A 14761-nucleotide genomic window follows, 5' to 3' on the forward strand; every position below is an offset into this window, starting at 1 on the left:
AGCTTCTGCCACTGAGAAACACTGCTGTCTAATTTGTGCAATGATAGTGCCCCTTCTGGACTGTTTCCTGTGGGGTTTGATGGGCGAGGATGTAAATGTATTTGACGAAAGGTCACCGACCTGAAACTCTCTTTAGCCTGACCTGTTGAGTATTTCCAGAATTTTCTGTTTTTATTTCAGATTTCCAAGCATCGGCGACTAGGGGTTTTTCACAGTAACTCCATTGAAGCCTACTTGTGACAATAAGCGATTATTATTATTATTACAGTATTTTATTTTGCCAAGACTACAGACCGAGCCTCGATCTAAATTCAACACTTCAGGGAGAATGTACTGGGGAGAAACCATGGGGGAGCACAAATTCACCAGAATGATATAAGATCTGAAAGGGTTAAATTCTAAGAACAGGTTGAATAGACTATATTCCCTTGGATATTGAATTCTGAGGGGGGATTTGAGGTGTTTAAGATGATTACAGGGCTTGACAGAGTAAATCGAGATAAATTATTCACTCTGGTAAGCGAATCCAAAACCAGGGGGCATAATCCTAAATTAGAACAAAGCCGTTTAGTGACGTCAGGAGACATTTCTTCACACAAAAGGCAGTGGAAATCTGAAATTCTTTGCTCCTCGGCCCCCTAATCTGTTGAGGGTAGTAATTGGAAATTTCCATTCTGAGATGGACATATTTTTGCTGAATAAAGATATCAAGTGATGGAACTCATGCAAGTAATGGAGTTAAGATACAGGTGAACCATGATCTAATTGATGGGTGGAACAGGCTCAGCCAGAAAAAGGAAAACTGGAACAAACATCAATGTTCCTGGAAGGCAACGGTGTGAGACCATGGAAAAGTATGTCTCCAGGGAGGTGTCAACCCCCAGGTTTAAATAGAACACTCCTGTCGGTTGGAGCTCCCAGAAACTTTGCAAACTTAATCCCAGTCAGATTTTACGTGTTTTGAGAAAACAGATAATTCTACTGTGGTCACAAAATACAGTTTTAAAAAGTACCCTTTGGGAGCAAAGCACCGTAAAAGTCTGCAAATACAACAAGGAACCCTCTTTGGGCCACAGATCCTGTTTCTCTGCCTGCAGCATAACTCTGGTATTGTTAGATGCAAATAGCACACTGCAGCTATCGGTTTCAGACCAGAAGTGCACACAGTGGGGTGGTTGGATTCTCTGGTTCCTAAGCCGTTTGGCAATGGGATTTCCCAATGAAACCATCCCATGCCACCGGGAAAATGAATCGCAACAGCCGGAGAATTCCGGACTGTATAATCACCCCCTGAATGTAACAATACTGTTTGGCAGGCCATTTTAGTGCTTTTGGTTTCAGCAAATATTGGCTGTGTTAATAAATCAATGAAGGTTCCAAACAAAACTGTCCTGCTAAATGTCAGAAGTTTTTCTGATTCTTCAGCTTAATTAAAAAAAATGGTTAACTGAAATATTAGTGCGATTATGAAACATTACACTTGATTAGGTCATGGGACAGATTTTGGCAAATGAGTACCCCTGCCACAATGCTTTGCATGGTATGAGTGCATATCGAGAATTTCATTGAAGGGATCAGATCAAAACATCCCATGTGATTTGTTTTGTTCCTGAGATGGTCTTACGTTGTTTGTCTTGACAGCCACTGCAGTATAACCATAGCTCAGTTTATTAAGTAACATAAGTAACATAGGGGCATTTTAAGCATCTTTATTTTTGAACGTGAGCAGGCGGTGATTGTCTTGTCAGCTGTCGTCTGGTATTAATATTTATCTGGCATTTGGAGGGCTGGACAGGAAGCTCTGCACTTCTGTGTGGCAGAGAGTTCTGTGGTATGTGGGCTGCGAACAACACAGCATTTGGAGTTTGGAACCGGGCATTTGTTATCTCCATACTGGTCTCCGAGCGCCCTAACACCCTAACTGGTAGCAGTTATGTCACTGGACTAGCAATGCAGAATCTGGATCTAATAATCTGGAGAAGATTACTTACAATCCCACCATGAAGGTTTGAGAATTTTGAATTCTGTTTAAAAATGTGAAAATAAAAAGCTGGCATCAGTAAGAGGAAGCATAAAGCTGTCAGATGTTAATTAAAATCCAGCTTTTGTCCTTTGGGGAAAGAAATCTGCCCTCTTTACCTGGCCTGACCTAAATGTAATTCTAGTCCCAGACCATAACTGCCCTCTGAAATGTGTCTAATAAGCCATTCTGTAGATCCAAACTGCAAATGATGGTCTTGTCACCAATGTGGACATCCAGAGAATGAAGAAAAGTCATGCAGTAATTAATTTAAAATTTACTCCTGGCTGACTTAGGCCACCTATACTGCATTAGAGTGCAACAAGTTTCCCCCCCAGTCTTGCCTGTAGTTGAATGAAATCTAACTGTAATTAAAATATGTTTGAAAATCAGACCAGGATCGACCCCAGTTCATCCATCAATAAAATAAACTATATCCCCCTCATCGTAACATCGAGCTATTTTTTTTCTTCAATGAATTTTGTCTCTGCTCCCATACCAATAACAACGAGGAGCACACAGTTAGCTCTACAGTATTGTCATGTCAGTGATAGACTATGGATAGAATCTTCATCTCGAGGTGAAGGTGAGTTTGAAGACGTGAGTAGAGATTGGTAGAGGGACAGGTAGTATTGAGGAAGCAAGGGGGCTGCAGAAGGACTTGGACAAGCCAGGAGAGTGGGCAATGAAGTGGCAAATGAAATACAATGTGGAAAAGTGTGAGGTTATGCACTTTGGAAGGAGGAATTTAGGCATTGACTATTTTCCAAATGGGGAAATGCTTTGGAAGGCAGAAGCACAAAGGGACTTGGGAGTCATTGTTCACGATTCTCTTAAGGTTAATGTGCAGGTTCAGTCGGCAGTTAAAAAGGCAATGTAATGTTCGCGTTCATGCAAAGAGGGCTAGTATACAAGACCAGGGATGTACTCCTGAGGCTGTATAAGGCTCTCGTCAGACCCCATTTGGAGTATTGTGAGCAGTTTTGGCCCCCATATCTAAGGAAGGATGTGCTGGCCTTGGAGAGGGTCCAGAGGAGGTTCACAAGAATGAACCCTGGAATGAAGAACTTGTTGTGTGAGAAACGTTTGAGGACTCTGGGTCTGTACTTGTTGGAGTTTAGAAGGATGAGAGGGGATCTTGTGGACTCTATTGAGGGTTCCTCCTTGACCATCATGGAGGCCCTATATGTCCAGGCAGCTCAATACATCCACTTCAATGTTGACGGAGCCCACCAGGATGCCCGGGCAGTGGTTTTCTCTGCCATTGACAGGATGCCCCGGGACCAGGGGGTGATCAACGGGATGCATGTCTCCCTATGAGGACCTGCAGATGACAGGCTGCTCTACACAAACCAAACACTTAATGAACGTGCAGCTGATATGTGACCATCAGCTGTGCATTGTACACATCTGCGCCCAATATCTAGGCAGTGTGCCTGATACCTTCGTCCTGGCACCTTTACGATTAATGACCTGTTCGAAATGTCACCACCCCCCCAGGGGTACGGACACCGCATACCACCCCCACACCCTCTCCCCTCCCAGCCACCTCCTCCGTGATAAATACCTGCGGCACCACGGGGCAGGGCCTTAGGCTGGCAGTAATAGTGGGTCTGGTCCATGGGATGGAGGATGATGACAACTCGCTCTGCGATGACCTCTGGTGCTCCACATTGTATGACAAAGTCTCACTTCTGTCCACGTTAGCACTTTCCACCTGAGTGATCCCTGCATGTAGGTTGGCTATTCTATCGCCCAGTGGTGGGCGTCTTCTGGAGTGACCAGGCCTGGACGGGCCCGGATGCTGCTTGGAGGTTCCAGGTGGCATGGTGCTACCCTGTTCCGCTCACTGCTCACCAGATGTACCAGGGACAGAATGGGAGGAGTCCGAGGTGCTGCTGTGTTCCGGCACCTCCCCCGCGCGAATCACTGACTTGGGCCTCAACACCTCCTCCTCCCTCAGGGTGCCCAATAGCCTCTGGGCTACTCCATGGGATGGGGGTGCGGGCAGAGCTAACCGCTGAGGCTCTGCTGCCACCTGGCACTGCCAGTCCTGGAGGCCCTCTCTGGTCTCGACCAGAGTCTGCATGCTCACGGCCGTAGAGTACAGGGAGTGGACCATTTCTGTCTGGATCTGGGCAATGCCACCGGCGTTCCCAGCCATGGTCTGCTGTGACTGAGCCACGCTCAGAAGTGCCGCTATGATGTCTAGGTGGCTCTGGCACATGGACAGCATGGTAACGCAGTGGTTAGCATTGTTGCTTCACAGCACCAGAATCTGGTTTCATTCCCGACTTGAGTCACTGTCTGTGTGGAGTCGCAACATTCTCCCTGTGTCTGCATGGAAGCTCCGATTTCCTCCCACAAGTCCCGAAAGCCGTGCGTGTTAGGTGAATTGGGCATTCTTAATTCTCCCTCAGTGTACCTGAACAGGTGCCGTAATGTGGCGACTAGGAGATTTTCACAGTAACTTCATTGCAGTGTTAATGTAAGCCTACTTGTGACACTAATGAAGATTATTATTATTATTATTCTGGTTGCCTCTGAGGGAGCATCCCTGTCCTGGGTCTTGGCCAGCCCCTACACAGAATGCCCCAGGCCTTGGACATGCTGATCCATAGGCAAAACCATCACCCCCAATGTCTCCACTGCAGACGCCACCCGTGCGGTGTTGGCCTGGGTGGCACGCATGGCCGGCACTATCTCCTGCTGCTGCATCCAGTTGGACTCCTCCACCTGCACAAGTAGGTACTGGATGCTCGCCGACAACCCCTCATGTAGTCCCTGGCTCTGCACCTGCATCTCCACAATCGATGGGACTGTCCGTTCCAGAAGCCGGAGATCCATCTGGACAGCAGCTAGTTCCTGAGGTAGGCGTGCCCCCCCCAACCATCCGCCCCCTCAGGTGTTCCTACCTCCACCAGCTGTACCGGGTCTGTTGTGTGGTGCACAGCAGAGTGTGTGCCAGGAGCCTCTTCTCTAAAGTGCTCAACCGAGGTGAGTGTCTCTAGGATGGTGGGGGGTGTAGAAAATCTGTGTCATCCTCCAACTCTAACTCCGGGGTCACCAGTTGGACCCACTCCATCTCCAGCAGCCCCTGCAAGACGCAATAGAGGACTCATAATTAGACCGTGGGTCGGTGGACTGTGGGGGTGAGCATGGGGGTGGTGAGGGGTGGTGTAGGGTTGGGGTAGGGTGAGGGGGTGGTGTAGGGTGAGGGTGGTGTGGCGGTATTGGTGGGAGTCCTGCAGCTAAGTAGGGTCCCACTTCCTCATCCGCGGCCGAACCCTACCTCGGTGACCTCTCTTTCCTCTGGTCCTCCAATGACATCCAGGGCATTCTGTTCTGCCATGGATAGGGGCCGCAGGTCTGGTGGTCCCCCTCCTGTCCTCACCCGCTCCCGGCTGTTCTGGGCAGCCTTCTCTTGGCAGGGGGAATGGGGAACAGGGGCTGGGGGAGAACAGAAAATCCTCCAATGCCAGCATTAAACATTATTCAGAAAGTTACAGCAAAGTTAGAAACAGGATTAAATCCCCTCTACCTTATCCAAGCAGCCAACCTTTATCCAACATGGTGATGGAGTTCCCGTAACAGCCTCCCTGAACAGGCACTGGAATGTGGCGACTAGGGGCTTTTCACAGTAACTTCATTTGAAGCCTACTTGTGACAATAAGCAATTTCCGTTTCCATTTCCATTTCAATGGGTTCAATGGGTGACTGCCTGTCTGGAGTTTGCACATTCTCCCTGTGTCTGCGTGGGTTTCCTCCGGGTGCTCCGGTTTCATCCCACAGTCCAAAATGTGCAGGTTAGGTGGATTGGCCGTGATAAATTGCCCCTTATTGTCCAAAGGTGCGCAGGTAAGGTTGGGTCCCAGGGATAGGTTGGGGGAGTGGGCCTAGGTAGGGTGGTCTTTCTGAAGGTCGGTGCAGACTTGATGTGCTGAATGGTCTTTTCCACTGTAGGGATTCTATGGAACTATGGAAGAACTCAACTGCACAAGTGCGACCTTTATGATTTTGCACATTCACTAACTCAACATCAATTAGTATAATTATTTATGCAGACCGGAAAGGGTTTCTAGTTTACCAGATTTGTGAGTGTGTGTGTGTAGCAGTTATTGTTCAATCAGATATGGCTATTTTTCAACTTCATGAGCTTTAAATTCATTTGTTAAGTGGCAATTATACATGTATATACTTGAACTTTGAATGTTCACAGCTTAGGTAGTTTTGGTGAGTTATCAATTCAAACCTCACAAGATGTCCACACTTGCACTTTCCAGCAGGCATCAGACAGTGATTAGGAAGGGGAACACTGGCTGTTTTATGGCCATCCCAGCCAGAAGCCACTATAACCAAGGTGTCTGCATTTCATCAAATTAGATTATTATAGGATAATCCATATCCAACGCAGCTATAATTGAGAATTTAAAAACTCTCAAAACCCAAATTGAATTATACACCATTGCATCCTTCCAAAAAAAGAATAAAAAGTATTTGGAATGCAATCAATCCAGCCATTACTTAATCCCTATGTAATCTGAGCCTATTTGCAGCAATACTGTGGTATATTGAACATGTACAAAATATATGGTACAGGACACATCATTTTACTGAAATGTTTCAAGTAAGTTAATGTTGTGTATGAAAGTAAGCAAAGGTCTTTGAAAACGTAAGATGACAGCATTCAGAAAATTGTAACTCTTTTTCCACAGAATATTGTGCTGCAAAGTGTATAATGTAGATCTATCTATAAATATTATTGTACACAGCACTGTATATGTCATTCTAAGCACAGACTCATACTAATCATCTTCCATCCTTTTAAAAAAAAAAAATATTTTTATTCTCCTTTTTCACATTTTCATCCAAATTTACACCCACCAACAATCAACAGCAACAAATACAATGTCAATCCCCTGGCCAACAATCCCTTCCTGCCAACAATCCCTTCCTCCCACCAACCCCCAAACAACCCTCAACATTTTAAATGCAAACATCAAAGAAGAGGATTCAGGAATCCACGATCCACCCATACATAGTCACCAACAAAATACACAGTCCAACCTCCTCCCCAATGTTCGATGTCATCCAATTCTTGAAAGTGCATAATGAACAAAGCCCATGATTTGTAGAGCCCTTCCACCCTTCCCCTCAACTCAAACTTCACCTTCTCGAGTGTTAAAAACTCCCAACAGAACCCCCCACCATGCCAGGGCACAGGACCTCCACCCCACCAGGATCCGCCTTCGGGCAATCAGCGAGATGAAGGCTAAAACATCTGCCTCCTCATCTGCTTCCAACCCCGGCTGATCCAATACCCTGAAAACCTCCCTCCAATATCCCTCCAGCTTTGAAACCATCTTCTATCCTAACCCAACGGCGTAAGTAGAGCTTCCAAGTGATGAGTAACAGTTAATAAAAATATTTTTTTAAACTTCCAAGTGCTGGGAATACATGGCAGGTCAGTCAGTATCTGTAACAAGACAAGTTAACGATCCAGGTACATCCATATCATCACAACATTAACTTACTCTAATGTTGCTGAGTGATCTTCTGTGCATTTCCAGCAAGTTCTGTCAATATTTAGTTGATGTCTAACTAATCCGGTTTTAGTTTAGGCAGGTACCATGGTCGGCACAGGCTTGGAGTGCCGAAGGGCCTGTTCCTGTGCTGTATGGTTCTTTGTTCAAATTAATGAGTGGAGGATGTGGGTGTCACTGACAAGGGCAGCATTTGTTGCCCATCCTTAATTGCCCTTGAACTGAGTGGCTTGATAAGGTATTTTAAAGATTTGTTAAGAGTTAATCACATTACTATAGGCCCTGCACCACATATAAGCCAAGATGGCACATTCCCTTCTCTATAGGACTTTACTGAATCAGATGAGTCTTTACAGCAATTTATGTGAGTTTCATGGTCACCATTACTGAACATAGGAATTAGGAGCAGAAGTAGTCAATTCGGCCCTTCTAGCCTCGTCCTGGCCTCAAATCCACCTCCCTACCTGTTCCCCATTTATCTTTTTTAAATCAGAAATATATCTATCTCTTTCTTGAAGCCATTTGATGACTCTGATTCCACCGCACTATGGGACAGCGAGTTCCACAAATTCACCATCCCCTGCGAGAAATAGTTCCTCATTTAAGTTCTAAATCTACCGCCTCTCAGCCTATATCTGTGACCTCTTTGTTCTAGGTTGCCCTATAAGGGGAACATTTGGTCTACGTTTACTTTATCAATCCCTTTTAGTATTTTATACACCTCGATCAGATCCCCTTTCATTCTTTCAAACTCCAGCGTATGAACCCAAACTGTTTAACCTCTCCTCATACATCAAACCCCAGGATCAATCTGGTGAACTTTCTCTGAACTGCCTCCAATGCCACCACATCCTTCCTCAAAAGGGACCAAAACTGGACACAATACTCCAGATGTGGTCTCACCAACACCCAATACAATTCCAACAGTACATCTCTCCTTTTATACTCCAGTCCTTTTGCAATCAACACTAACATTCTATTTACTTCTTTAATTACATGTAGTACCTGCATAATGACTTTCTGTGATTCATGAACAAAGACACCCAGATCCCTCTTCCCAGATGCATCTTGAATCTGCTTTCTATTTAGATAATTTGCCTTTCTATTTTATCGGCCAAAATGGATAACCTCATACTTATCTACATTTAAAAAAATTTTTTTTTTTTTTTTTTAGAGTACCCATTATTCTTTTTTTCCTGCACATCTTTTGGATTGTGGGGGTGAAACTCACGCAGACATGGGGAGAATGTGCAAACTCCAAACAGACAGTGACCCAGGGCTGGAATTCAAACCTGGGTCCTCAGCACCGTAGTCCCAGTGCTATCCACTGTGCCACCGTGCTGCCCTACTTATCTACATTAAACTCCATCTGCCAAAATTTTGCCTCTTCATTGCCTGCTTTCCCACCTATTTTAATACCATCCACAAATTTTGCTATGTTCCACACTGTCCCTACTTGCAGATGATTTATATGAGGTTAGCTTTCAATTCCAGATTTTCTGAATTGAATTTGAATTCCAACAGCAGCTGTGGTGGAATTTTTACTGATGAACAGCCTCTGGATTACTAGTTCAGTGACATTACTGCTATGCTACCATCTAATGTAACCCCTCCTAATATATCATTTCATCTTGTGTATATCACTCATATCCAGGAACAGGACATTACACTTCATTTTTTAACCTTCCTGTTTACAGCAACAGTTCCATGTGCAAGTCCTGAACACCAGGACTGCAATCATTTGTTCAAAGAATGTAATAAATATTTATTTGTGATAACATGTATTTCAGTAGTACTACTTAATTGGAGAACAGAAAGTTGGATATTGTGCATGAGAGAAAGAGGGTTGGGAAGGGAGCTGAGAAATTAACACAGTCAAGGGTTTTGAGGAAGTCTTTGAAAGCAGTGGCAAAAGGAAATAGCGAGATAAACTTTTTGAGAATTCCAGATCATGGGGCACAGTAGCTGGAAGTTCATGGTGGAATGGAGTGCAGAGGACAAGAAATAACCTGATATTGGAGGAGCGGAGAACATTTTTCACAAGCACAACCACTGTGTAAGGCACAGTGGGATTATACGGTTGAATTGTGAAGAATGAGATTGGCAAGGTATTTCCCAGTCCCAAAAGGCAAGGGGTTTACTGTTTATTTAAAGTGATTGTCTAAATATTGGCTATTAATTGTATCATCAGAGTTGTTTAAATAATGAACCCTTTTAAAAAAAAAAAACAGCGCACAATTTATGCTAAATGAAAGATGGTTGCAGTTAGCATTAGTTTGCCAAGAATGTTTTTCTGAATGTATTTATGGATGAAAAAGAGTGGAGATGGGGTGGCACTTATTTTTTAGATGTAATGAATACACAGATGCTTTTGCAGGAATTCTTGATGACAGGAGTCACTATCAGTTTTAGAAAGGGGTCTTGTGGTTTGTTAACTGAAACTAGTACCATACCAATCAGAAATTTTTCAGTTTTGATCTTCAGCCTTTGCTAATCTCATATGGGTGACAATAGTGTTGATTAATTTGTTCTCAGTATCCCTAGATAAGGAGAAAAAAGAATCACCCAGTGTCCCCATTTTTGATAATTGACTGGCGATTCTGCTGGAAAAGGTGTTACTGGGACAATAGGTGAGGAATGGTATGAGAAGGACAGCATTCTCCATGTTATCCGAGCATCGGCCCTTGCTTGAGACACTGGAAAGTGTGTGGAAAATGTGGACCTGCATCACAACACGTGTTCATGCCTTAAATAATGGAGGATGGAAATTGTTTGCAATTAGTTTACAAAGTTTCCAAAATTGTTACAAAAACGTAATCATTTAATATAAACATTTGTAATATCTTATTGTTATGTCCATGTGCCAGCCCATTATGAGTATGTTGCTCGATAAATATTTTTCTGACTGTGTATTAGATGTTTGAAGAAAAGTCTGCAGTATTTTGTGTACATTAACTGAATTATGTCAAAATAAGTTATCATAGTTTGTTTACTGGATAAACAGATGCTACATGTTAGTGTTTTGAATATATTGCCAAGTAAAGGCCTGATAAAAGGTACTGCAGTTTTAAAATATTGTAACCATGCTTTGCTGATGGTTTTCTATCCAGAAATGTAAGGAACTAACCTGATTCTGAAAATTAAATTCTTCTTTTAAAAATATAATAATCTAAGTTGTGTCACATTGTCTCTGAGATGTTGATCAGCCTGTGAAGTATAATAATGTTTCACTCCCTATTGTAGCCTGTTGGTATTATAGGATTATTCCTGACTTTTTGTTAATTGATTACAGCTTCACTGCGAAGGTCATTTGGGAGAAAAGGTAGAACCATTCTGTGTTTATCTAGGTTCAATGACTCCTAGCTGCAGCTATATTATAATGATTGTCTTTGCAAGACAAGAAAATATTTGATAATATATATGTTTAAAGAATCGGCGGTCAAGTTCTAAAGTTAACATAAGGTGGACATAATCAAATCAATACAGAAATATTTTTTCCCAATAAACTAATTTGCAAAATTTTGGTAATACAGTGGTATTTGGATTATAATTGATGAGTACCATTTCAGGGCTTTGGGGCAGCGATATTTAAATAATCTAAAGTTCATTTTTATGCAGTTTCCTCTGGAGTGGTGATAGTATCAAATGAACATATATATTATGGGTCTCGGCATGTTTGAGGTTAGGCATTCACCTCATGATTAAACTAGTTGTCAGTTTGTGGCACATTTAATACTTGTATAATAATGCATGCAATGTTTGGCATATTCATTACCGCACAAGTGGTAAAAGAACCAGACCTTGTGTGAACTTTAGCCTAACTTGACCACTACAGATTATTTGTTTCTGGCATTCAATTCTCTGTTGCTTGGTTCATTAGTTTGTAACAGTGTGCCTGTCCCATGCCTGCTTGTGTTGTCCGCTACTTTCTGAATGGTGTGCTACATCTCACTGTCTTTTGATTTTGTGTGTTTTATGTGGTTTTGTTGTGTGCCATGCTTTTTGTTTCTTTCTTACTGCCTGATAATACGGCAATATGCAAATCAGGAGTGAGTATAGAAATATAAGACAGATTTAGTGGTATCCCAATCCTTTTTATTCAAAGGGAGGTCAATGCATTGGAATGGATGTTTTGTGGATGCAGTTTCATGGGCATGATTTGTGTACATAGTGATTTGACATTCTGAGCCATTCCATCTCAAGGGGATGGATAACCATAAACTCAGCTATCTGTCCCACAAGTTGCCTGAAGAAGTTAATAGGTGAATTGCCTGGAGTACTTTCCTGCATCTGCTAGTCAGTCATTGGCTGAACAGTGACACTGGGAGAGATCAGTGAGTAAATCCTTGAAAGGAAACGGTGTGTATACGCTCAAAAGGAAAGAGGGGAAAGATTTCTAACAGCCTAAAATATAATTAAATTTGGAATTAAACTGTTTTTAATGTGACCATTTGCTAAGATGCAATGTATTTATGTTATTCATTATTCATTATGTTACTTTATTAATCCTTTTTATATCCAAATATTTCTGAAGTTACTGACCAACATTAATAATCAAGCAGATCCCACGTGCTCATGGATTACTAACCAAGATGTAATTTCCCAGAACTCAGCACATTCTAGCTTATGATTTTTGGGCGCACTAACTTGTTTTAAAGAGATAACAATTGTTTGATAAGTTGCAGCTTACTGACACTAACATTTGTGAGTTATTAACAGTGCTATTCTCCTGTGAATTACTAACTCACTATCTTGTAAATTGCTCACAATGCTATATTCCTGCAAATTACTAACAATGTTTCCGTTCCCTGAATTATTGTTCTATCATGTGGATGACTAATGGTTAATTAACATTCTCAGCCATGTTTTCTCAAAGGGATGGTTAAAAATAAGCCAAGTGGTTCCGCAGGAATTACAAACGGTATTATGAGGTGTTCTTATCCTTTATCTCCTCATTGATTTCTTGATTTAGTCTCACTTTATCTCTCTCTGTCTCTCACATTTTCTTCCCTCTTTCTCATTTTCTCTCATGCTCCACATCCAAAAATTAAAAAAAAAAAACTGCATGGGCTCATTGTTTCTCTTCTCCCAATAGAGATGGTTGATACCTGTAAACATCACAAGGCGGTAATGTGATAGAGGGGCTCAGATAACACTGATCAAGGGACTCGTGCAACAATGCAACTATTGCACAAACCTGATATTAGATTACATTTAAGAAATCAGTTTAGGGTAGTACTTCCCAAAAACAACTAAACTCATATTTAGGGGTTGATTTTAATCCTTCCTACTTGGGGACACTTGAGTGTGTGGGTATTAACAAGGAGGCAAGTTATCTACTTTGGTACAGTGCCCTTGTCTATGACTGCTGATTTAACTTGCAGGTGCGGACACCATGGGCCAGATTCTCCGTTCCTCGACGCTGATTTCATAATCGGCGATCAGGCGGAGAATCCCTTTTTAAGATGGAATCAGGGGCGGCGCCTGTTTTCATATGCTCCACCCTATCCAAAACACCATCATTGAGGCGCACGCTGTTGGGACGGCCTCAAGACGTTACCTGAAGGCCCTCCCCCTAAGTTACACCCCAGATGGGCCGAGTCTCCGACCGTGCAGTTGACTCATGGTCTCAGTGGTTGGGAACCCGGCGTGGCGGTTGCGGACTGTGTCCAGCGCTGCCAAAGTCGGGCGGGAGCCGTGCTGCTGGGTGGGGGGGGTTTCAGCGAGGGCTGGTGGCAGGTGGTCCGGGGGTGACGAGGGGGTGTCTCGGGGGGGCACTATCTGGCAACTCGGGTCCATGCACGGCCGGTGCCATGTTATACAGCACAGCTGCTGCAGGTCGTCGCCGTGCACATGCACGGCCACGGACCTGGCAATTCTCCAGGCATTTATATCGTGAAGGCCTTGTGTTTTTCGTGGCCTGGCTGCTAGCTCCACACCGGTCGGAGGATTGGTGATGGGAGCGCCACTGATGTTTTCCATGTAAAACTCCACGGATCCTCCGGACGTAGCCTAGAAATCGGAGAATCCAGCCCCATTTAGCTAGCACTGTGGCTTCACAGTGCCAGGGTCCCAGGTTCGATTCCCCGCTGGGTCACTGTCTGTGCAGAATCTGCACGTTCTCCCCGTGTCTGCGTGGGTTTCCTCTGGGTGCACCGGATTCCTCCCACAGTCCAAAGACGTGCACGTTAGGTGGATTGGCCATGGTAAATTGCCTTTAGTATCCAAAAAAGTTCGGAGGGGTTATTGGGTTACGGGGATAGGGTGGAAGTGAGGGCTTAAGTGGGTCGGTGCAGACTTGATGGGCCGAATGGCCTCCTTCTGCACTGTATGTTCCATGTTTGTTCTATAACATTATGCAAATAATAGCCCTATCATTGTCACTGGGACCCAATTTTGTAATCTAGACCGGCTGTGAATTTCCTCCCAGGTTGAAGCAAATCAGCTGTGAGTGGGAAGGAGAAAGATTTAGATTTATTGTCACATGTGCTGAGGTACAGTAAAAGATCTTGATTGGAGTAGAGTCCAGGCAGATCGTTCCATAAATGAAAAACCATAGGGCATATGATAAATACACAATGTAAATTCATAGACATAGACATAGACATCGGGTGAAGTGCTACACAGTAGAGAAGATGTGTGGAAAGATCAGTTCAGTCCATCGGAGGGTTATTCAGGAGTCTGGTAACAGCGGGGAAGAAGGTGTCTTTGAATCTGTTAGTGCATATTCTCAGACTTTTGTGTCTTCTGCCAGATGAAAGAGGTTGGAAGAGAGAATAAGCTGGGCGTGAGGGGTCTTTGATTATGCTGCCCGCTTTCCCAGGACAGCGGGAGGTATAGACAGAGTTAATGGATGGGAGGTGGGTTCGTGTGATGGGCTGGGCTGTGTTTATGACTCTGAAGTTTCTCCAACTGTGTAAAACATGGCTGGATTCTCTGCAGCCCCGCACTGAAATCGCGTTTGGCACGGAGGCGGAGAATCGACTTTTACGGGCCCGAATTGGGCCCGGCGCCGCTCCCACATTTCTCGGGTCCCCAGGGAATCGCTCGCTCGTGAATTACGTCGAGTGGCTTGGGGGCCATTACCAGAGGCCCTCCCAGCGATACTCCGATTTGACCTGCCGAGTTCCCGACGGCGTGGTTCGAACCACATCTGGCCGCTCGGGATTCACACGCGGCTGCTGCGGACTCAGTCCAC

At 44.0% G+C, this 14761-nt stretch overlaps 1 protein-coding gene across 5 annotated transcripts in view; it reads left to right on the plus strand.

Annotated features, from left to right (window-relative positions):
- Nucleotides 1-14761, plus strand: part of trim36 (tripartite motif containing 36) — a 122211-nt gene that overhangs the window by 3174 nt on the left and 104276 nt on the right. For 2 of the 5 annotated variants that reach the window (XM_038805069.1, XM_038805070.1), the window contains exon 3: nt 10856-10885. The exons of the other annotated variants lie outside the window; for them this stretch is intronic. In XM_038805069.1, the coding sequence (XP_038660997.1) occupies nt 10856-10885 (30 nt within the window). The remainder of the gene's footprint in view (nt 1-10855; nt 10886-14761) is intronic. 5 annotated transcript variants of the gene reach the window in all.

The sequence above is a fragment of the Scyliorhinus canicula genome, chromosome 8 (genome assembly GCF_902713615.1).
Source record: "Scyliorhinus canicula chromosome 8, sScyCan1.1, whole genome shotgun sequence".
NCBI classification, from domain to species: Eukaryota; Metazoa; Chordata; class Chondrichthyes; order Carcharhiniformes; family Scyliorhinidae; genus Scyliorhinus; species Scyliorhinus canicula.